This window comes from Gallus gallus, chromosome 2, assembly GCF_016699485.2.
Source record: "Gallus gallus isolate bGalGal1 chromosome 2, bGalGal1.mat.broiler.GRCg7b, whole genome shotgun sequence".
Classification (NCBI taxonomy): domain Eukaryota; kingdom Metazoa; phylum Chordata; class Aves; order Galliformes; family Phasianidae; genus Gallus; species Gallus gallus.
Genome location: NC_052533.1, coordinates 49875313 through 49897877, shown reverse-complemented (window position 1 = coordinate 49897877; position 22565 = coordinate 49875313). Strand labels below are relative to the sequence as shown.

The 22565-nt window shown below is 44.7% G+C and overlaps 1 protein-coding gene and 1 long non-coding RNA gene across 16 annotated transcripts in view; one reads left to right on the top strand and one right to left on the bottom strand.

Annotated features, from left to right (window-relative positions):
* Nucleotides 1-4547, bottom strand: part of CDK13 (cyclin dependent kinase 13) — a 62743-nt gene extending 58196 nt beyond the window's left edge. For all 10 annotated transcript variants that reach the window (XM_040689290.2, XM_040689298.2, XM_040689306.2 and 7 more), the window contains exon 1: nucleotides 2758-4547. In XM_040689290.2, coding sequence (XP_040545224.1) covers nucleotides 2758-3965 — 1208 coding nt within the window. In that variant the 5' untranslated portion in view covers nucleotides 3966-4547. The remainder of the gene's footprint in view (nucleotides 1-2757) is intronic.
* Nucleotides 4548-4721: 174 nt separating this feature from the next.
* The window catches only part of LOC101748400, a 31351-nt gene continuing 13507 nt past the window's right edge, over nucleotides 4722-22565 (top strand). For 2 of the 6 annotated variants that reach the window (XR_005855731.2, XR_005855727.2), the window contains exons 1-3: nucleotides 4722-9775; nucleotides 10227-17292; nucleotides 20781-20895. This is a non-coding gene — a long non-coding RNA (uncharacterized LOC101748400). The remainder of the gene's footprint in view (nucleotides 9776-10226; nucleotides 17293-20780; nucleotides 20896-22565) is intronic. The other 4 variants (XR_005855739.2, XR_005855732.2, XR_006938096.1 and 1 more) reach the window with 3 other exon arrangements.

Here is a 22565-nt window from a genome sequence, read left to right as displayed (position 1 = left end):
CAATTAGTCTACCATTCAAACAATTTTCCAAGCATAAAACACATATTCTTGTCTTTGCTTCTGAACAGAAGCAATCTGCAGGCAACAACAATGAAAGATACTAGTCAATGATTTCTGTAATTCAGAATTCACGTAATTATGCTGTTACTCTTGCTTGAGAAAAACAGGAATTCACATGAGTGAAGCTGACTTCACTTGTTTCTCTCCTACTGTTCACCAGAACTTTCTCCCTAAGCAGCTCAGATGCAGATGAAAAAAAATCAGGACTCCAGACACGAGATGTCCAAGCTTGCTATGGAATCACCTCATTCTCACCTTCTACGTAGTTAAATACCTAGATAAGTAACTCAACACTGTTGAAGATTCATACATGAAATGCAGACTGAAAAGAGCAGTAAGACTCACAGTCTGGAATGCCTAGGAACATACGAAGTTGTTACTATCCTGACATCACTATAGATAAATGCAACCCCAGAATTACGTTTTTAAATCAACTGGGTCAAGAAGACAGGTGCCCTAAGAAGCTGCTGCCTTCATGAAATCATTATATTCTATCCAGACTTAGAGTGCTATATCGTTATCTGAACAACACAGCAACAGTTTTCAGCATTTTGAGCGCAATACCATTCAGTCAAGCAACAAAAACAATCATGACAGCTCTGAATGGCTAACATAGCAATACAGCTGTCTTCCATGTTTCCTGACAACCAGAGTTCACGTAACGAAGCAAAGAAACACCAACTCACATTTCTTCACAACAGGCAAATATTACGGACAACAAAGATTATCTTCACACTACTGGCTTCTTTCTTTTTCTACAAAAATGTCTTTTTTCTTTTTTTAAACAAATGCCGCATTTGGGCAGACTGACTTCATCTTCTACACAGAGCAACCTCCTCTTCCACTCAGCCATTCCAGCCTCTCCCAAGTAAATCTGAAAACGTGCAGTAGTTAACAATCTGCACAGATGAAAGACAGGATGCAAATTAAAGTTTAACTGGAGGAAGGAAGGACTGAAGTCACAATGCTACCTCCTGGAAACAGATCTGTAACTCATGGAAGATTTACACACTTAGAACAAAGACAACACAAGAATCAGGAAACAAACTGTCATGCTTCAAACCACAGGTCCACTACCAACAGCACCAAGTAAACAAAACACTCCTACTCTCTGTTACTGTATCCTACAAGACCTCCTGTACCTTCTGCTACCAGCCAGCACGTAAGGCAGGGTCTCAAACTAACTTGGCTATTAATCTGCCTAATATGGCTGCTCATAAGCACAAGCCTACTGCATGCAGCTCTATCATCAACAGCTTTCTTATTCCAAGACATCAGTATTGACAGAAAATACTGTATTCTGGAACATTTAAATAAAGATGTTCCAGAAATGTTTCTGCTATTCTATTACACAAATCATCCTGAAAAAGAATCCTGAACAACATGGAACAGGCTCTCACAGAACAACAACAGTGCTCCTTTTCTGAGCACTCACAGCACTTTCTGCTTGAAACAGTCTACTGTTAACAAAACTTCCATACAACTGTACCTTAAAATAATTGTTTTTTGCTTTTTGTTTTTGTTTTTTAATTCCAAAGGCACCTTTGTTCTGCCCAGCATACAGTAGGGCACAGTGCTGTTGCTTCTCTCTTCAAACAGCATTTGACACAGACAGGACGCCCTACCAACAGCCATCAAAACATGGGAATAGCTTCAGCATCCTCACTGGATACCTCAATGGTACCTGATGCAAGGTATTCATTAGAAACCATCAGAGAGAGGTTCTCCAACAATGTTCCAGGTAATGCAGTGCAAACAAAATACTTGCGAACATATCACTTGATACATTTAAAAACTAAGTTCAGATGTGAATTTAAATAAACTTACACACAATATGGCAAGAGTACAATTCCAATATGAGAAATACAAGTCTTCACTGATAAATACATGCTAACTAAATGCTTCAAATTTCCAGTCGTATTGCTGTAGGTTAAAATATTTTAAAATGCTTTAATGCTCTGATGTTACTTGCATATGATTATAGAGGTAAAGCACTCATTTCTTCTCTATATAAAATGCAGAAAGTCACAGCAACATTGACCTTTGCAATCTAAGTTTACACAAAGAGGATGACTTGCAAGCCCATACTGAATAACACAGCAGGAAATCAGTTTACCTACAATTTGACATGGGCTCCTTTTCCTAGCAAAACAAAGTCTAAATCTTTGTATAAACCCCTAAAATAAATAAAATCAAGAAACTCTAGCAACAGGAATTGCCCACCAGCTTAGTTTCTTTATAGATTATTAATATGCTGGTGTCAGTTTGATATAATCTGCACCCTGGAACAGAAAATACACAAGCATGTACCTGAGAACACCCGTATTTCTTGAGATTTAAAAGCCCAAAATGGTCTTTCAGAAAACTTGTCCTCTGAGAAATACTTCCATTGTCATTCACATGGGAAAAAGTACAGAGACCTCAATATTTAGAAAGCGTTCTTGCCAGCTACGTGGCCTCTCTAAAACATATAATAGCTGCAGAAGAGAAGTGTTGCCTGTATCTCTTTTCTCCCCAGGTCTGGGCAGGAGGATCTCCATTTGCCCCCTTTCCCTCAGCCCAGGAGCAGCAGGAGGGCAAGCAGCAGGGCTTTTGTCGCCAGACACCTGCTGACCTGCACGGTCCAGGACCCTCTCCTCCACCCTTCACCCTCCCTCCTCCTCTTCCTCCTACCCCCCTCCCGCGGCCCGCACTCACCGGATAACGGGACTGTAGGGGCTCCGTGACCGCCGCCAGCTGCTGTAGGGGCTGGGCGACACATCTCCGCCGCGCTCGTAGGAACTGTGCCGGCTGTAGCTGGGGGAGCGGCGGCGGCTGTAGGGGCTGAGGGGCGAGCGGCCGCCCACGGGGCTCAGCGATTTGCGGCTCCGCAGGCTCTGCGAGGAGCGATGCAGCGGGGGGCTGTCGTCCCGGCCAGGGCTGGGGGATGAGCGCTGCCGCCGGTAGGCCTTGGGCTCTGGCTTGTCGTCGCGGTAGGCCTTCGGCGGGTCCTTGTAAGCCGACGGCGGCTCTTTGGCCGCTTTAGTCCGGCTGCGATGCGCTTTACTCTCCCGCTCTTTCCTGCCGCTACCAGGCGAGGCGAGGGAGCCCTTCCTGCGGCCGTCGCTGCCGCCGCCTCCGCCGCTCTTGAGTCCCTCCCGGTCCTGGCCCCCGGCGTGGTTGTGGCGGCTGCGGGACTTAGAGGAGGACGAGGCGGCCTCGCTCCCCCCGCGGCCCGCCGCCGCCCCCTCCTGCTGCGCCTTCTCCTCCCCCCGCCGCCGGTGCTCCCGGTGCCGCTCCTTCGAGCGGCCGCTGCCGCTGCGGTGCTCCCGACGGGATCGCCCGCTCCTCTCCGCCTCGCCCCGCTGCCGCTGACTCCCGCCGCCGCCGCCCGGGGACGAAGCCGGGCTCCCCGCGCCGCTGCCCGCGCCGCCGCCGGCCGCGCCGCCGCCCACCAGCCCCTCGGACTGGGAGCTCACGTCGTCGTACTCCTCCACCAGCGTGCTCAGCCCCCCGCTACCGCGCCGCTTCTCAGCCTCTTGGGTCCCGCCGCCGCCGCCTCCCCCGCGGCCCCGCCGCCGTTTGTGCCGGGAGCCCGAGCGCCGCTTGCCCCGCGGCCGCTTCCGCTCCCCCCCGTCCCCGCAGCAGGAGGAGGCGCCGGTGGCCGCCAGGAAGAGCAGAGACTGCGGCGGCAGCGGCGGCTGCAGGAGCGGGGGCTGCAGGAGGGGCGGCTGCAGGAGCGGGAAGAGCAGCGGGTGCGGGGCCGGCGGGGGGGGAGGCTGCGGCTGGGCCGCGAAGCGCTTCCGTCTCCGGTGATGCAGTCGCTTCTTGTCGGCAGCTGCCTCCGCCGCCGCGCTGCCGCCGCCGCTCCCCCAGCCCCGGCTTCCCCCGCTCCCGCCGGCCGCCGCCTCCGAGGTGCTCGGCATCGAGATCACTCACGGCCGAGGACGAGGACGCGGCCTAGGGACTCCGCCGCCGCCACCGCCGCCTTCAGGGCGCCATGGAGACGCGGCACCGCGCCCGCCCCGGGCCGCCCGCTGGGCCTCGCTAGCTCGCTGCTGCCGCCGGCACCCGCCCGTCCGCCTCACATGGGAGCCCGAGACCGGGTCGGAGGCAGGCCGGCTGAGCGGCGGGGGCCTCCCGCAACACGGAAGTGTCTCCTGGGAGGCCTCCTCCGCCTCACTCCATCCCGGGCCGCCGCGGCCTCGCCCGGCGCCGGGCCGCGCTGCGCGGAGTTAGGCCTCCCGCGGGCCGCCGCCGCCGCCTCTGCCTCCTCCTCTTCCTCCTCCTCCCGCACCCGCTCCCCGGCCGGGCGGCGGGGTCAGGCCGAGCCGGGCCGCCTCTCGGCGGTGTGTCCGGAGTGGCACGCGGCCCTGCGCTGGCCCCGAGCCCGCTTACCCTGCGCGGCGGTTCCCAGGTGCCTGGTGCCGTGTGGCCGCCGGCCGGGAGCGCTACCCGCGGCTGACACACGCATACACACGCACCGGGGACACGGCCCGGCGGAGCGCAGCGCATGCGCGAGGCCGGCGACGAGAGGAAGCCGCGCCCCGCCAATCGCGCGCCAGTCTGTCCTCCTCGCTCGCATGCCCGGAGCCGGGCGCACCGCCCCGCTCTCGCGAGATCTTCCTTTCCCTTTCCTCCTCCGGGCAGCTCTCGCGAGCCCTTGTCCGTCCCACCGCCGCGCTCTCGCGGGGTTGTTCTCGTGAGAACGAGGTGGCGCGGCGGAGTGGTGAGAATCGTTTCAGCTTCAGCGCGGCGCTGTTTCTTAAGCCAGAATGGTATTTCTGCTGTTGCTTAAATGGTTTGCCAAAGGGAAAATAGATACAACTGGAAAACTTAAAAATCCTGATGCTGGAATCAGCCTCGTGGTTTCCTGTGGCCTACACGTACGCCATTCAGTTAACGTGTATGAGCAGGGTAGCACACAAAGTCTGTTCTTATTTTCTTAAGTGGCTTTCAGGTAATAATTCTGTGCTGAAGCCATGGTGCGATGCGGTGGGGCATTCAGTGTCTGAGGGATGCACGTTCCTTCATCCTTCCATCAGCCAGCAGTACTACAATACTTGGAAGCTGCAATGTTAAAAGCATGAAAATTTAAAAAGCTTCACTGTAAAGCTGCAAGAATTAGCGCTCTGGAAAACTTTAAAGCAAGATGCTGTGGTGGACACCAGCTTTGCAGGGGAGTTATTTCTCACAGACATGAAAACAGCTGTGGTTTAAAATGTTTTTAGAAGAGTAGTTATTTAATTAAATGAGTTAGTTCTGTGTTTATGTGTATACCGAAAGACATAAGATTTCACCCAGGAGAAGTTGAAGCTCGGCAGAGGAGAGTTATTGAAGTTGTTAATAAGAGACCTGTATTAGAAAATGAGTTTCTTCAGCTCCGTATTTATATCAAGAATTGGGCCACAACTTTGAAGCAGCTCTAAACTCTCTACTACCTAGCTAAACCATTTGTCCCAACTAAAAATTTTCACGTATTATTATTTCACATGTTAATTCCATCGGTAGCAAATCTGTATTCCTCTACTGAGGCACAGCACAAGCAAATACCCAAACAGTGCCAGCTCTTTGAGAAGAGTCTAGCTACTTGCCATAAGGGGATGAAACTCCTTCTTCATGGTATTACTAAAGCAATTCAGGCTAGATATTTCCTCAGTCTGATCACTTTAGAACAAGAGGCATAAGGCAGATTTAGGATTATCATCTCTATATCTTTTGTTTTACATCAAAAGTCTGTATAGTGCAGAGAATCTCATGCAAGCAGTTATCCTGTCTGTTGCTTTGTTCCACAGAGCAACTTGAATAACTTCTTACCAGAATTAAGAAATTGCATAGTAATTGCATAACTGCAAATTAGGTGAAACAAAAGGGGAGACTACACAAAAATAAGAGTTCTTAAAAAGTGAATTAAAGTGGGGTTTTGTTTGTGGTTTTGTTTGTTCTTTTTGTTGTTGTTGTTTGCTTTAGCAAAATACAACAAAATTTACACATTCTGTACTTTTTCTGTATGTATATGAAAACAGTTTTCTTCGCCATTCCCAGTTTATCCAGAATACTAAGTACTGTTAGATAATAATCATAGAATCATAGAATATCTCAAGTTGGAAGGGACCTTCAAGGATCATTGAGTCTAACTCCTGGCTCCACACAGGACTAACCAGAAATCAAACGATATTTTGGAGACACTTCTAGAATTCCATCAGGAACAATTTCCTACTGTCTAACCCGACCCTCCCCTGACACAGCTCCGTGCCGTCCCCTCAGGTCCTGTCGCTGTCACAGAGAGCAGAGCTCAGCGCTGCCCCTCCGCTCCCTGCTGCAGCCTCCATGAGGCCTCCCCTCAGCTCCTCTGCTCTGGGCTGAACAAAACAAGGCTGCTCCTCATACACTTTGCCCTCCAGACCCTTCACCATCTCTGTATCCCTCGTTTGGATGTTCTCTCATAGTTTTATGTTCTTACTGCAGTGCGCTAACCTGCACATAGTTCTCAAGATGAGGCCGCACAGCACAGAGCACAGAGGGACAACCCCTTCCCTCACCTGGCTGGCAGTGTGACCCTAGTCATAGAATCATAGAATCATAGAATGGCCTGGGTTGAAAAGAACCATAATGATCATCTACTTTTGAACCCCCTGCTATGTGCAGGGTTGTCAACCGCTAGACCAGGCTGCCCAGATCCACATCCAGCCTTGCCTTTAATGCCTCCAGGGATGGGGCATCCACAACCTCCTTGGGCAACCTGTTCCTGATGCACCACCTCTGGGTACTGTTGGCCCTTTGGGCTGCCAGGACACACTGCTGACTCAGATTCAACTTGCCGCCAACCAGAACCCCCGGATCCCTTTTCACTGAGCTGCTCTCCTGCCTCTTGTACCCCAGTCTGTATGGGTTGCCCTTTCCTAGAGGCAGAATCTAGAAAATTGTGTTTTTAATTCTCATGTAGTTGGTGATTGTCCAGACCAGGACATTAATGTGGTTAAACAGGACTTTCCTCTCATGAAACTGTGTTAGCTGTGACCAGTGACTGCATTGTCTTTCAGGTGTTTTTAAATAATTTCCAGATTATCTTACCCATATTTTTGCCAGATAGAAACTGACAGGCCTGTAATTAACAGGGCCTTCTTTTTTATCCTTCTGAAAAAAATGGATAATATTTGTCAGCTTCCAGTAAACTAGGACCCCTCCAGATTCCCAAGAGCATTGAAAAATAATTGAGAGACTTCTCACGATGACATCAGCCAGCACTTTGATTAACCTGGGATGAATCCCATTGGGCCACAAAGACTTAAGTGCATGCAAGTGGAGGAGACAGACAGAAAGTTTGGGCACACCCTGCAGCCTAAGGCTGGGATGGCTGCATGTTCCCTAGGAACCTCTGTCTGGGTAGCTGTATTGGTTCCTCTGGCTGGAGAGGGCACAGGGGTGCAGAGGACATGGCTTTCTGCTGGATGTGGGTAACAGCTGCTATTTGAAGTGGCAGAATGATAGTGCCTTCCTTGCACGCACTTTTGCAAAGAACTCTACACTAACACTAAACAATTGTTGACTTTCACAGGTTGTGTATTCTCTGTTTCCCTTTCCTCACTCCTGCCAATGAAGTATGAGGAGGTAGCACTGCTTCTGTCCTGATCCCCTTTACTGAGGGCTTAGTGCAGAATTGACATCAGCTCTTTGAGGGAGATGATGAAAAGAATGGGAAAGCAAGGCTCATTCAGGCTTTGTGGGTCAGTGGAAGAATTACCAGGAAGTGGATGAACCTTGTGAGCCTGTTGGATAGTCTTGCATTTGGGGCTGTCTCAGATGATGGTAAAATCATGGGATGTTCCCTAGTGGAAGAGAGCCAGCCACTTGGTGGAGGTAGTCTGCCTGGGAGCCATGAGCCTGTGATTTGTCTCTCTCAGGTAAGTCCACGTACGTGGGTGCGATGGTACTGACCCTCCTTATCAGCTGCCACTTCACGTTAGGATGGGGATCAATTGGCCCTTGTAGGAGGAAATAACACGAGTCTCTCTTGTACAAAGAGCTTTGCAAAGGCTTTTGCTACTAAACAAGTGCTGTTCCTGCTGCAGGGTCCCTGTATTATAGGGCTTGGAATAGAAAGCAGTGTAGTGGATTGTGACGTTATGAGGCCACAGCACTGAGTTTCTAAGAGCACCCCGTGGTGACCCAACCGTGGTTGTTTTGGGAGTTGGAGCCTTCTGCAAATGATCAGGTGCCTCTGTAACTTCTTTGACACTACTTGGAAGGTCAGAGGAAGTTGGAGTCCCTCCGATGTAGTCCTCCAGTTCCCCAGTACTCAGTGATGGGTTTGCCCTCCTGCAGGTGGTTCCAGTTAGATCGGGTCTTCCTCCAGATGTGGATCCACCTCCATGGACTCTCCATCAGTCTCAGGAGAAACCACATGTATCGACACAATGGTACTTGTCCTCTCCATCAGCTGCCATTTTTAGTAGGAGTATCAGTCTTCCTTACTAACAAGGAACTTTACATGTGTCTCTTGCACAAAGAGTGTTTGAAAGGTGGCTTCTATGGCTGAACAACCGTTGTTTTATTTGCATGTTCCCTGTATTTATATGGCATGGAACAGAAGGCACTGTGGTGGCTATTGACATTAGGTGGCAACTGGAATGTGATTCTGAGAGCGTAATGTGGTGACCTAATTTTGGTTGTTTTGGGATCCGGGGCTTTCTACAAAGCAGCACATGCATCTTACTCCTTTGACACTACTTGGAAATTCTGAGGTTGCGGTCTCTTTGATGTAGTCCTTCTCTTCCCCAGTAATCAGTGGATGCCTGTTCCTATCCTGTGCTCTTCTACAGGGCGTGGAGCAGAATTGAAGCCAGCTCTTTTGGAGGGATGAACATGGGATGAGTTAAAGCAAGGCTCATTCAAGCTTTCAGGGTCAGTGGCATATGAACCTGTGGGACTTGCACTAGGATCTATATTGGCTGATGGTAAAATCATGGGATGTTCCCTTGTGGAAGGGAGCTGGCCATCTTGGGGAGGTAATCAGCATGGCAGCAATGGGCCTGTAATGGGTCACTCTCAGGTAAGTCTACATGTATTGAGCTTCTCTATCAGCCGCTGTTTCTTAGGTTCTATAACTTCTTTGACACTACTTGGAATCTCCAAGGTGGTTCGGGTCCCTGTGATGTAGTCCTCATAATCTGTACTCAATGGATGCCAGTCCCTATCCTGTCCTCTTCCTCAAGGCTCAGTTCAGAATTGGTGTCAAATCTTTGACAGAGACAATGGTGGGGAATGGGAAATGAAGGCTCATTCAAGCTTTTGGGGTCAATGGAAAAATTATCAGGAAGTGGATGTACCATATGAGCCTGTGGGACAATCTTGCTGTTGGGGCTGTATCAGCTTGTGGAAGCAGGATGGCCACCTGGGGGAAGTGGACCAACCTCAGTTCCCCTTCAACATTTAGAGAAAGGTTTTGTGTTTTTTTTTTTTTGTTTGTTTGTTTGGTTTTTTTTACTGACTGCCTGAGAGCAGTGAGCCTGTGATTCAGCTACAGCTTCCCCTCTTGCAGGTGGTTCCAATTCAGTCAGTTCTTCCAGTTGTGGATCCACATCCATGGGCTCTCCATCACTGTCAAGAAGGGCCAAGTATATGGGCCCATTGGTACAGAGTCTCCCTATTGGCCGCCACTTCTTGTTAGGAGAAGACTCAATCAAGCCCTTTATAAGAAGATAGAACACAAGTCTCACTTGCAAAAAGAGCTCAGGTAGGAGAACTGACCTCAGCCCTCCTTGACGGTTCTGGAAAATATTTCTCTCTTGGCTGCCTAAAAGCGATGTGCCTGTAATAGGCCTGCCCTGCTGCAGGTCGCTCCACTTCAATCCATTCTTCCATTTGATATGAATCCATCTTCAAGGGCTCTTTCTCTCTCTCAGGCATGTCTACATCTGTGGGCTTGATTGTACTGCTGCTCCCCATCAGTCACCATTTCTTGTTCTGGAGAGGATCCATCGTTCCTCTCTGGATGAATTATAACTGTTGTTCACACTATTATCAGACATTAGTGTTTTCTGTTGGACCTGCTTCTACAAAGTGCTGTTTGTGTTGAAGACCATATTCGCTCAGCGACTTGTGTTCTTGCCATAGGCTCAGTAGATAAAGCAGTGAAGTGGCTTGTTACATTGGGATGCCATGGTAATGTGATACTGTTTCTCTAGGTGACAAAAATGTGGCATTATTGGGAGTTGAGGCCTATGGCAACAGAGTCCCAATTCTGAAGGCAGAAGAATGGCGGAGGTGCTGAGTAGCTCTTTCCTGGGAATGGCTTCCTGATGCCTTTTACCTTGCCAAAGGGAACATCTGCTCTTTGAGCACAGGTACCTGTTGGGTCTCCAGCCTCCTTTTCATTTCATGCATAGGGTTCCATCACTCAGGCTTATCCCTGTCCTCCCCTCTTCCTCAGAGCTCAGAGTAGAGTTGATGCCAAATCTTTAGGAGAAATTAGGGTGGGAAATGGGAAAGCAGGGCTCATACAAGCCTTGGCCATCAACAGAAGAATTGCAGGAAATGAGTGCTCCACGTGAGCACATAGGTTGGTCCTGCAGTTGGTCTGTTGAACTCGTGGTAAAATCACAGGATGTCCTCTGGTTGATGTAAGCTGGCTGGAAAAGGTTTACAGACCCCAGCACCCCTTTGATGGTTGGGGAGAGGTTTCTTCATGGGCTGCCTGATACCAATGGTGTGGTGACCACTCAGCCCTGATTCACCTTCAATGAGCATTGCATCACTCTAGGAGGTTAGCATTCATGGATTCCACATCTGCTCCTTCCTGGAAGCTGTAGCTTCTTTATGAGAGGATCATTCATCTTCCTCCATTCAAGGAACCCCTTAGGTCCTGGTTTTAGAAATCCAAGAAGTTTTCTGTCTTGCTGATAAAGAAATGTTTCATATTCAGAGAGAAGCAATTCTTAAATATTTCACATAGCCTTTCATTTTCCTTTCCCATTATCAATGCTTTCAAAACAGCTGTGTTGATCAGTCTGTTTTTGCCATAGTTTATTTATTTAGACTTCTTAAGGCTCAGCCAGCACCTTGAAGTGTAGTTGGAGCAACTAATGGAGAGGGTTGCTGTTTGTTTCAATTTAGAAAATGTACAAAACATCCAAAATACATGCAAATCTATCCAGCCATCACACTGCAAGTGAATGTTTCTCATGGGTAGCACATAGCCTGATTCTCTCCTTAAAGAGTGCATAGACCAGCAGAGATGCTGCAAAGCTGAACCCACACCCAGGGTCAGGACACACTGCACTTTGCCTGCTTTTTGGTGGTTTTTAGACTAGCTTCAGCGATGAGAGCAGATAATGATCACATAAGGCATTAAAAGGTTCAGTCAGACTGATTACATCTCCTATAATGCTAAATGTTTGTAATATTTAATATTTGGAGGGCTTTGCAAGGTAAATGATTGCTTATCTGCTATGCTGACTTGCTTTTGTCGAAACAGTCACAAGAGAAGCATAATTCACAATGCAATCAAGGAGTGATTGCTGGACAGGCTTAAAAGGGAGCTCCAGAAAGCAGTGTACAAAAGTCTAAGGCCAGGTGACTGTTAAACAGGTGACACATTAAAGCAAATCCATGACTTCCTGAAAAATAAACATTTTGTTCTCTTACACTACTAAAATGAATTTCAATTTAGCGCATTAAATTTTTCCTCCAAACTTCTTGATTCTTGATTTCAGAATCTAATGGGATCTCAAGCTCTGTGGTTCTGCCCTTTTTTCTGTCCTTTCTACCTTTTGTTTTTACATGATTACTCCAAATTTCCTCATTGGAGCTCCCACTTTACTGCCTTCAACTCAGTGCCAGTTTCTGCACGTGATTTGGTTTTGTTAGGTATGTCTGCCATATCATCTTGAACGCCATTCCAAGTGCTTTAAAAGCAGAATTTGTTATCTTTTCTTATGGCTGTGGTAGTTTTCTAGCTGCATTGCTGTCTAATTGGTGTTACCTAGCCTACATACATGCTACTTATGTATCTGCTCTGCCAAACGCACACAAAAGAAACAACAACAAACCACAAAAGCACCTATTTTTCACTGTTGTATTTCAATACCTAGAATGCAAAAAGGATAGTCTCCTCTTTTTCTAAACCCAAGCTGAAGTAATCCTTCTGTCCAAGTTCTGTAGCTCTTCTGTGAGCCTTCTTTGACAGATAATATTTAACTCCAGTCTTCACCTCTGTTCCACTTCATATTTCTTACTATCACCAAAGCATTCATTATATATTTCTCTAGTCAGACATACTGACTTCAGGTTTTCTCTTGTGGAGAATACCTCGTTCATGTTTCTTTTCTGTAATAATGTCCCATAGGATGGTGATGGAAATAGCTGACACACCTGCTATTTCAGGAGAGAACATTACTGTCAAAGAAAGATTTTTGTAACCTGGACAACGCTGCATTTATATTTAGTAGTTTAGTAGTAGTTTATTTATGGAGACACTCTGCATTATCAAAATTCTGTGCAATTTTGGGGTCAGCAGCAGCATACTTTGTCTCTTCCCCACTGTTGTAAGTGGAGTACTTCCAGGTTTAGTCTGAAAGTAATAACCTGGAGGTTGTTTGTAGCTTTGCCAGTATTCATCCTTGCTGACAACATACATGAATATTCAACAACTATGAAGAGGTTATTCAGTGCATGTTGTGGCACGCACCCAAGCACGCTCAACCAAACAAGTACCCCATCAGGCTGCTAGCACATTATAGGAAACAAAAACAAAGCCCATAAAACCAACAACCATACATCACAGAGCCAGGCGTAGAGTGTGGATAATTACGTAGGACAGATCTGGAGAATTCAACACAGGCTGCAATTTCCAATTTGCTCCCAAGCATTTGACGACATTTCTGGGGCACGAATGTATTATTTGGAAGAGTTGTGTGATTAGCAGTAGCAAGCTGGTGTTTTTGCAGGTGGAATGTGCCTCGCGACTTTTCTGAGAAGCTTCTTAACAAGAAGCTAAGTTTCTGATGACAGTGAGCTTACTCTGCCTTGAAATTAGCTATGCCAGAATACAGAATGATTTACCAACAGTGGTCACGTCAGTATCAGCAGCTCTCAGCCAGCAAGCAGTGGAGGCTAAGGATTTGACAGTGAAGACTTATAAAAATCTTATGTTCCTGACATAAAGCATTTCTGAAAAGAATTCATAAAATGAAATTCTTTGGAAGCATTGAAGGCACTGAGAGCATAGTGCCAACTGCTTGCTTCCTGAGGAACTGGGAAATTTAGGGTTCATCCAAACTTGTTTTCACAGGGCTTAATGGTGAAGAGTAAATAGGAGGGGAAAGGAGAATCAAATTAGAAGATTCATTTTGGCCATGTATGCTGCAATGGTGTGGAAATCAGCACTCTGGTCAGGTCTGGCCCGATGCTCCATAACAAGCCAAAAACTTAGACCTCAGGAATAGTGTTTGCAGTTACCTGTTATTCTGCAAAGCGTTATTGTGTGGCCAGCAGATGGAAACAGTGGCAAACACTGGAAAAAAAAAAAAAAAAAACCTCCGAAGCTGCAATGTGGTATCTGTGATTATTTTCTTCCAGTGCAGTAACAACTATGTAGAGTTCTTTGAAGTTTTGTTTCTAGTCTTCCATGTCAACCTGCTATTCTTCTTAAAAAATAATAATGTTCTCCCAGGCATATGGAGAGATAGAAATTATTATTATTATTATTTTTTATGGAGTCTCTTGTGGTGTCTCTAATACCTGCCAAGAATTTGGTTAGTTTATTATCTTATGGGGCTTGTGGGTTGTTTGTTTTTGTTTGTTTAGGGTGGAATCTTAGAAGAAAGACATATAATTTTTACTCCCTGAATAAATATATATACATTTCTTCTCACTATTTTAAAAAGGTAGTAAGAGGTCCAACTGTGCTATTTTTTTTATAGTTGTTAATACCGCTACTATTTCTTGTCTGCTGTTTTACTTGTACCTTGTCCTAAGATTGTCTAGTGACTGAAGTGCAATGACTCAGGGTTCCCTATGCACCATGGAAAAGCTAGCAAGATTCAGCATTTCAGTGTTAGGGTTTTGTTTGTTTGTTTTTTCTTTTTTTCTTTTTTTTTTTTCCCAACCCAAGGAACACTTCTGCGAATCGGAATATCCACTGTTGGAAAAGACAGAAGGATAAAGACCTTTACTGATCATGGCACAAATGAATTTACCAGAGAAAATGGCAAATGCAACCTGTATACCAAGAAACAGTTGAGAAAGATTAATTCCTTATTTCAGTCAGTCAGAACATTGTATCTGATCATTCTACTTCAGAGGAAGATGAACATACAACAGGTGCAGAAAAGGCTATGAAGATCATCAGTAGTCCCAAGTTCCTATTTTTGGGAGAGACTGGCAGAGCATGGTTAGTCTACCATAACAAAGACAAGGAGGAAGTTGTACAGCTTTGTAAAATTAGTTTGAGAGTAGAAAAGGAAAAAAAACAACTGCCAGAAAGAAGAACTAGTTGCACTAAAGAACAGAGTTAGTGCAGGCAGTTATAAACAGTCATAGTGCAGCCAGCAACTGTACATTTATTATTTATGAAAACAACGGTGTTTGGGGGTCCGAGTAGAAGAAACCAAACAGTAAAGCCCAGCAGCCTTGATCAGTTTAAGGAAGGGATTTCACTGTTTATGAAAGAGTGATGTGGTTGCCTGTAATAGAGGCATGAACTTGGTGGAAAACAAGAAGTATTTCCATTGTATGTCTTCAGCTAGTTAATTTCTGATAGGGTTTTGGCTTTTGTAAGTGTTCAGTACCAAACATTCCACACTGGGATGAAGTTCTTCTGACTGAGTGAGCTGAAGTGAAGCCTGAAGCAGGTTAATTGAGAAACATTTCTCTGCTCTTAACAATGATCATTAACCAATGACTCACTTTCACCTTCTTGCATCTAGGAGGAAAATGCTCCTGATCCACAGCACATTTTCTCAGTCTGATTACGAGGGGAACAAGAAACAAGATATCCCAAGGGTTTTTATGGATTAATGGAATCATTTTCCTATAGAATACGTGCATTGATCTCTCTAAAATCTCTTCTCTTTGCTTTAAAGCAGTTCTTTCAAAACAATCTCTTCAAAGCTTTCAGTCTATTATTTCCTTTCTGCAGGCACCATTGCTAACTAACAACAAACTGAGCAGAGCTTTCTAGCTTTTCAGCCAATGAAAAGTCCCTTCGGAAACAGACTTATTATCTGCTAATGGGAGGCATGTGCACAGTCACTTCTGCCCAAACTACTTTGAGAAAGCAAGCTATTGTTTACAAGTTATCAGGCTAGAACTTAACAGGTTGATACCAACTTTATCTGTTGCTGAAGCAGTCGTAGTTTGGTTGAAAAGTGCGTGCCGTCCTCCTTTCACCCAGACTCGGAATGCAGAGTCCTATTCAAATATTCAGAAGTACTGTGTCACTTTTTAACACAGGATATGCTTTCTCTGCTGACTGAGCCCTGTCCAAATGTACCAAGACCTTGACTCACTCAAACGTGTTGGGACCAGCAGAGGGAGCAGCAAACAGCCTGCAACTTCGTGTGAAGGCCAACTTCTGATTTGGCGTCAGACGTGAAACCCTAAACAAAATGAGCAGTGACTATTTTGAAGCCATGCTAGTTCCTTATACAAATGCTTTGGCAAACCATTTTGCAGAAGAGTTTTCCTAGAGGTCAGCATAGCAAAGAAGACAAAGTTTGGAGTCTGAGTTAACACCAGTATTTGTGCTGCAAAAAGTCTCTGTTCATGCTCCAAGAACTCCTATAGGCATTGCCTCAGATTCTTGACCCCAACTCTCAAGGCAAACTAACACCATTCACACTGATCTCCCTCCCAGTCTCAGGGATGAAAAGTAACATTTTTAACAACTTGAGACTTACTGGGAAGGTGATAATCCTACACCAAAATACAGACTTCTGCCTCAGAAGTTGTGGGGGCTAATTTTCAGAGGTGCTAAACATTCAGCTTGATAAATGAAGGTGCAGACCATAAAGACACTTCTAGCTTTACAGCAGACATCCTGTATTACGTGCAATAGGTTGTCTCATTGCTTTGTCTTGCTTCCTCTGCTAGTAAATGAGTTACAGCCTGCCTTTTTCCTGAAACCAAAACCAATTTTTAAGATATCAAAGCTTATAGGACCCTTCAGAGGCTACATCAACAAAGTACTTCATAGATTAGAAATGTGGGGTTTTTTTGCAGACACCATTCATCCAAGTTTCATTTCAAAGGCAGTCAGGAACCTCAGACTGCAACCTGAAGTCTGTTTCAGTTTTTTGCATTAGTTATGAATGAAGATCCACGTTTAGAATGGCCTGCAGCCATTTAGCACTAACAGAATGCTAAAACAGTAGCAGTTTGTCAAAAGAGTAAATAGATATAGGAAGTTGCAACAGAAAAAATGCAGAGATTAAGATAAAAATTGTTATTAATATCTCCACTGCACTTAAGTCCCAAGAGTTCCTCATCAGTGACTACAAGTGGGAAAACCATAGGCGGTGCAGAAGCAGAGGCCCCAGTTTTAGATGAAAGGGAATCAATCTCATGCTACACATTCCCATGGTATGTCAACATGCCGTGCTCTAGAGAGCCCAATTTCTAGCTGTATCGCTGTTCAGATGTGCACTGAACAAACACTGTGCCGTGCATGCAGCAAAACTCCCTGCGATGCACACTGCTATGCCTTGCTCCTAGAGGCCTGTGAAAATGATGGTTTGGCTTCAGCTAACTTTCTTCTGTTGTAAAAAGGCATTTGCTTCAGTTTACCCACAGTGCATCCTTTTCCTGCATGGCTGGAATAAATTACTACAACACGGTCCTTGATTTCAGTCTCTCCTCTCTGTGAAATGCATCATCACAGAAAAATCACCCAAAACGCTGCTTCAAACTTTTATCTTCCTACTAGCTCAAACTGAAAACAGTTTTTCATCTCTTACTTTGAAAAGCTCCAGGTGTGTGGAACAGTAACATGCTTGCTTCTCCGTTCTTGGGGCTGATATTCTTTCTACACTGGAATAAAAATATTTTGTTTTGCAGTTGTGTTGTTTTTGTTTCACATTTCTCCGTATTTCACTTGTGCAGTTGCAACAGGCTGAATGAGAAATCGCCTTTACACAGGTAACAGCACCCTTGGACACAGTCACTTCAAACCAAGATGAATTCTGCTCATCTACGTGCATACCAACACTGTGAGCAGTGGAACTTGATCAATCCAACCATCACATGGACACCAAGGTAACAGAAGTTATGCAGGTCCTTCTTAGGTCTTCTTTCACTTTTTGAAATTAAGCCACAGTATTTCCAAGCATATACATTATTCCAAGTTCCCTAATGGTCCTGAAAAGTATTTTGCTCTGTTATCTGACATACCATTTCATTTCTCAGGGCTGTCTCATTTTAGTCCTGATGCAGATATTATATCTGCTGCTTGGTGCTGCCACAACACCCCTGTTGCAAACTGCTCTGACATGAGTGACCTGGGTGCAAATCTGAAATTTTCAGCAGTTTGTGGGGTTACCCAGTGCAACCAAGCACAGCACTCGTGTTGCTGCTTGGAAAGACTATCAGCCAACAGCTGCAGATTCAGGAGGGTCAGGTCTGGTCTCTGCCATTTCCACTTCAGATGTTGGCACTGTGCTTCCAGACACATAGTGGGGGAAAGGAACTGTCAGCTGAAGGAGCACTGTTAATTTCTACCTTCAAATAAAAGCACCTGACTTGAAACCTCCACTGGACTATGGTTAGCACTGGCTGGCTGGTGTAGCACTCTTGTCTGAGCCATGTGTTAGCTGCAGGAGACACTACCTGCAGTATCTGAGGGCAGGAAGAACAAAGGTAATCAGCGGAAACACCTAACTGTGGTTTCTTCTTGCTGCTGTTTTTCTGATTCTGCTTAGAAAATAACTACAGCCAACTACGATAAGCATTTTTGAGTGCAAGAGGGATAATCTAGTTGCATTATGAAAGGATTAAATACTTCTGTTTTTAATCTCACTTTTCACACAAAAGGATCAAGATCTTAACATCAAAATGTAATGCAATGTAATGAAAAATGTTTGTACATTTTCTTCTGCACTCCATCGTCATAAGTGTACTCATGTGACTAGAGGATTATAAATTATTTGAAAAAAACACTTATAGCAAGGAGCTTGTTCTAAACATGGTTTCTTCTGCCTGCTGATACATCAGGAAACGGAAGCATTTAAGGAGCAAACAGCATTGTCCTATTTGGACTTGGATATTGCCCGGGTGACTGCAGCAGCTGTTCCTGACACGGGAAGCAGCATGCGGCAACCTCTCTAATGCAGTGACAGGAGCTAGAATCATAGAATCGTTTGAGTTGGAAGGGATCCTTAAAGGTCATCTAGTTTAACTCCCCTGCAATGAACAGGGACATCCACAGCTAGATCAAGTGCTCATAGACCTCTCCAGCCTGACCTTGAGTGTCTCCAAGGACGTGGCATTCACCACATCTCTGGGCAACCTGTTCCAGTGCCTCACCACCCTTACCGTAAACAACTTCCTCATATCCAACCTAAATCTGCCCTTTTTTTTTGTTTGAAACAGTTTCCCCTCATCCTGTCACGACAAGTCCTCTAAAGAGTCTTGCCCAGAGATGTGGTGAATGCCACGTCCTTGGAGACACTCAAGGTAGAGTGTCCCTTTTTACACTCTTTCGTAGAGTCTGTCCCCTTCTTTCTTAGAGATCCCCTTTTGATACTGAAAGTATACACTAATAGTAGTGTCCTAGTATTAGGGCAGCTCTGCAGCAGTCCCTGTGGACCCCTGTCCTTAGAGTAGGACCAAATGGAGAGGTTTGTTGGGAGTTCACTAGCACCCCCAATCTGGATACCTCAGCTAGGCATAAGAATGCTTAACATTTACAAAGTTTTTGAGAAATTGATGAAAAATACCCTTGTTGCCTTGCAGATTTAAATAACACTGCAAAACAGAAGCAGTACCACAGGCTCATTTTTATCTACTTAGTCCTCATCTAACAGAACAGGGGCAGCCAAGTTCTCCAAGCTTGCCTCCAACCACATACAGTGCATGTCTGTCACCAGCATTTAAGGGCAGGTGGCCCTATCTTCTCAAGGCCCTTCTGACATTTGCAATAGCTACAACAGCCCACAGGTACCAGTAGAAATGGTATGTTGTTTTTTATCGCTCTTTTTACACTCCCCCAGGCTATTTCAGTAGGCATTTCGGTAGTTACCAGACAAAGGAGAAGGATTACTGTTTCAAGCTTTTTTCTTCAAGCTTTAAAAAAACAAACAAACAAACAAACACGGAATGACTAATATTAAGTACATTAGTCTGTCAGCCTTTTACCAAACAGGTCTCCCATTTTTTGCATTGAAGAACTCTCTCATAAGTCTTCAATAGACAAGAGAAGAGCAAAAATAAGTACCAGAAGCATACCAGACATGCTAGAAGTGGTTGAAGGCAAATACCAATTAATTATCTCCAGAATTGCAGTCCCTGTCTAAAGTAATCTTTACTTAATCTTCACTAAAAATCCCGGGTGTCACTACACCTGTGCTGTTAGCTAGGACACTCATAAGGCACGAACCCTCGCACTTTCTTCCTTTTCCCACTATGTGCCCCTGCCCCTGGAAGGCTGCACCCCATCAGATGCCTCCTAGAAGAAAGCAGCTTCCTCCACCCTCTTTGCTATCTGCCATAAACACTGTCAAATCCAAGTAAAATGGACTAGGAGGAAAAACGTGACTACAACCAACCTCATTAAGTGGAGAACCTGCATAATTCTAAATCTGCATTCTGATAACGTGTGTATATACATAAATATATATATATATATATATAGCCATTTCCATTGGAAACAACTGTTTCCTAAAGAATCAGCCTCCAAAGTCACACATCCACAGGCAACCAGAGACATCGGCTCAGTAGATGAACGTACATCTGCCTATCCCCATGCAGCTACAGCCACCTCTGCTACACATTTGCCCCAGTGAGGACAGCCTCCTTACTATGCGTTATTAGCAAAGAGCAGATTTTATTCCCAGATCCAACAAGCCTCTTGCTTGTTGTTGCTCTCTGAACATGCTTTAAAATGAGTGCTGTGTTGTCAGAGTATAAGAAACAACCAAAGTTTTCTTAAAATATCAGCAATTAAGGAAAATTAAGTTAAATTGTATTTAATGCCAAACCGCTTAGGAACTCATATTTCCGAAGCTTCTAGCATGAAGCAAACAAAAACAATTGAAAAAATAATTCTAACAGACTGTTTGCTACAGGCTTCTCTTTCCAAGAAAATTCCCAAAGTAGTTCCTGTCACTGGGCATTATTAAACATACATCCTCCTCCTCACCTCTGTTTAGCTAAGAGCAAGGGAAATAGTGGAGTGATGGAAGATCTTCCAGACATTTTAATAGCATTCTGGACCCTGCTTACCGTTAGCGCATAGTTTTTGGTTGTAAACTATTCCTCCTTCCATTCCTTTTTTATAAGACCCTGTCATATTAAGTAAAGCAGAAATCAGGCAAAAAAAAAAACCCAGAATGCCCTCAATGTCGCATGACAGTGTTACACAAATCAAAGCATGGACCCAACAAGCACCTGTACTGCACATCATTGTTATGGGGTCTGAGATGCCACCACCACTACTCTCATTCTTTTCAGATTTGTATTACATTATTCCCCTCTTAACTCCTCACAAGGGTGAGTTGTTCCAAACTATCTATGTTTTATGTGTTTAGGTTCTGTCTGCATGTACAGGAGCCCACAGCAAAACTACAGCTACGCAGCTGCTTGAGGGCAGCTACAAAGCCAGAAACTTCCATCAAGTAGGAAAATCCAAGATCTTGGTAGAAGGTAACCCTGTTTCAAATCAGAGTGATAGCTAACCACTTGATTAACTGTACAAAGAGCAGGCAGAACAAAAACCCTGTTATGTTTTTTTCTCCAACAACTTAAGCTTTGGCATTTTTCCATTATACATGGAAGAAAAGGTAAAAAAAAAAAAAAAAAAAAAAAAAAGACCCTAGTAAGCAGCATCAAAATTGGATCTTCTAAATATTTTCCCTAAATGGATTGTACCAGTGGTTAGTAAGATACCTGTTTAAATCAGAAGTCTCACCATCTGTCTGACCCTGGGCAGATCTCAGGTAGTTTGAACTTCAACACTGCTTTGACAAAGAAGCTTCAGTCAGAAATGTTCCAGTTTGGTCAATGTATTTAGGGCAAAGATTATCTTGAACTCCGGTGCTAACAGCATTGGTGCCTCTCCTACCACTCAGTTTTCGTAAAAGGCAAAGTAAATGTGGAAAAGCTCGGTGTCCCCAAGAGGAACCCAAGATTTTCAGTAAGTCAGTTTCATACACAGATAAAACATTTCATTCCTGCAGATTAATATAATGACTGTAAGGCTCAGATACAGCTTGTATTTTAGTATATTATGACTGTCATTTGAACCTGCAGAGTGTTTATTCTCCGCACAACACTGACATTAACGTCTCTCTGAATGGGAAAGCACTTCCTGCACACCATAATGCTTTTTCAGAATCAAAGAAAACTGCTGGATGTTGCAATTGTTAAGCTGTGCTCATCAGGAGGCTTCAGAAGCTACCAAACAGACCGCTGAGCCCTTGGCCAATATTTTTCAAAGTTCCTTGGGTTTACAAAGCTATAAAAGAAGAGAGAAAAAAAAATAGTTAGCATAATAACTCAATATTAGTTTTGTACACAATAGAAGACAACTTTATAGCTTGTTACAAATTAAGGAATCTGGCTGGCCTGCAGTTTTATAATATAGCCTATTTCACAAAAGGTGGCAATAGGATTACCAGCACGTTAAACTAACTTGGGAGTGAAATCCCATGGAAGGCTTTAATCCTGCCAACATAAGAAAACATCTTCGACTTCTTGGAGGAGAAAGAGGAGGGAAAATGCTTAAGGCCAAAGAAGCACTTCAGACAGGTAAACCTAGCAGTTTCAGGCACAGAAATAGGCTAAAGCATGAACTTATGATGCAAATGGATCACATATTGGGTGACTCTCTCAGGATGTATCAAAATCCTATTATACACAATTCAACTTACTTTCCCTGCAAGCTGGAGAAGCAAATTTACATTATCCTAGAAAATGCTAGACACAGCTTCAAAAGCACTTTTTTTTTCTTCTTAGACTTATACAGGATTTCCTTTAAAGAACAAAGGAAAAAAAAAAAAGCCCATCAAAACAAACAAATAAAAAAAACAAAACTCACCTGCCATTCTTATGGAAAAGTATTTCTGGAATACACCTACCTCAATTTTGTCTGTCTGCTTTCTGATATTCCCTGGTATAGCAAGTAGGGATCAATTAGCAGTGCATAAAAGGTAGCACATGCATAGTCTCAGCTTTCACAAAGTGAATTTTTTTAATCAGACTAGTTAAATTTAATCTACAGTTTTGCTTTGTTCACATACACTAAAAAGACCTCTGGAATATTTCCGTTTACCTGCTTGACAACTGGTCTCAACTACAGCAAAGTAACATAACAC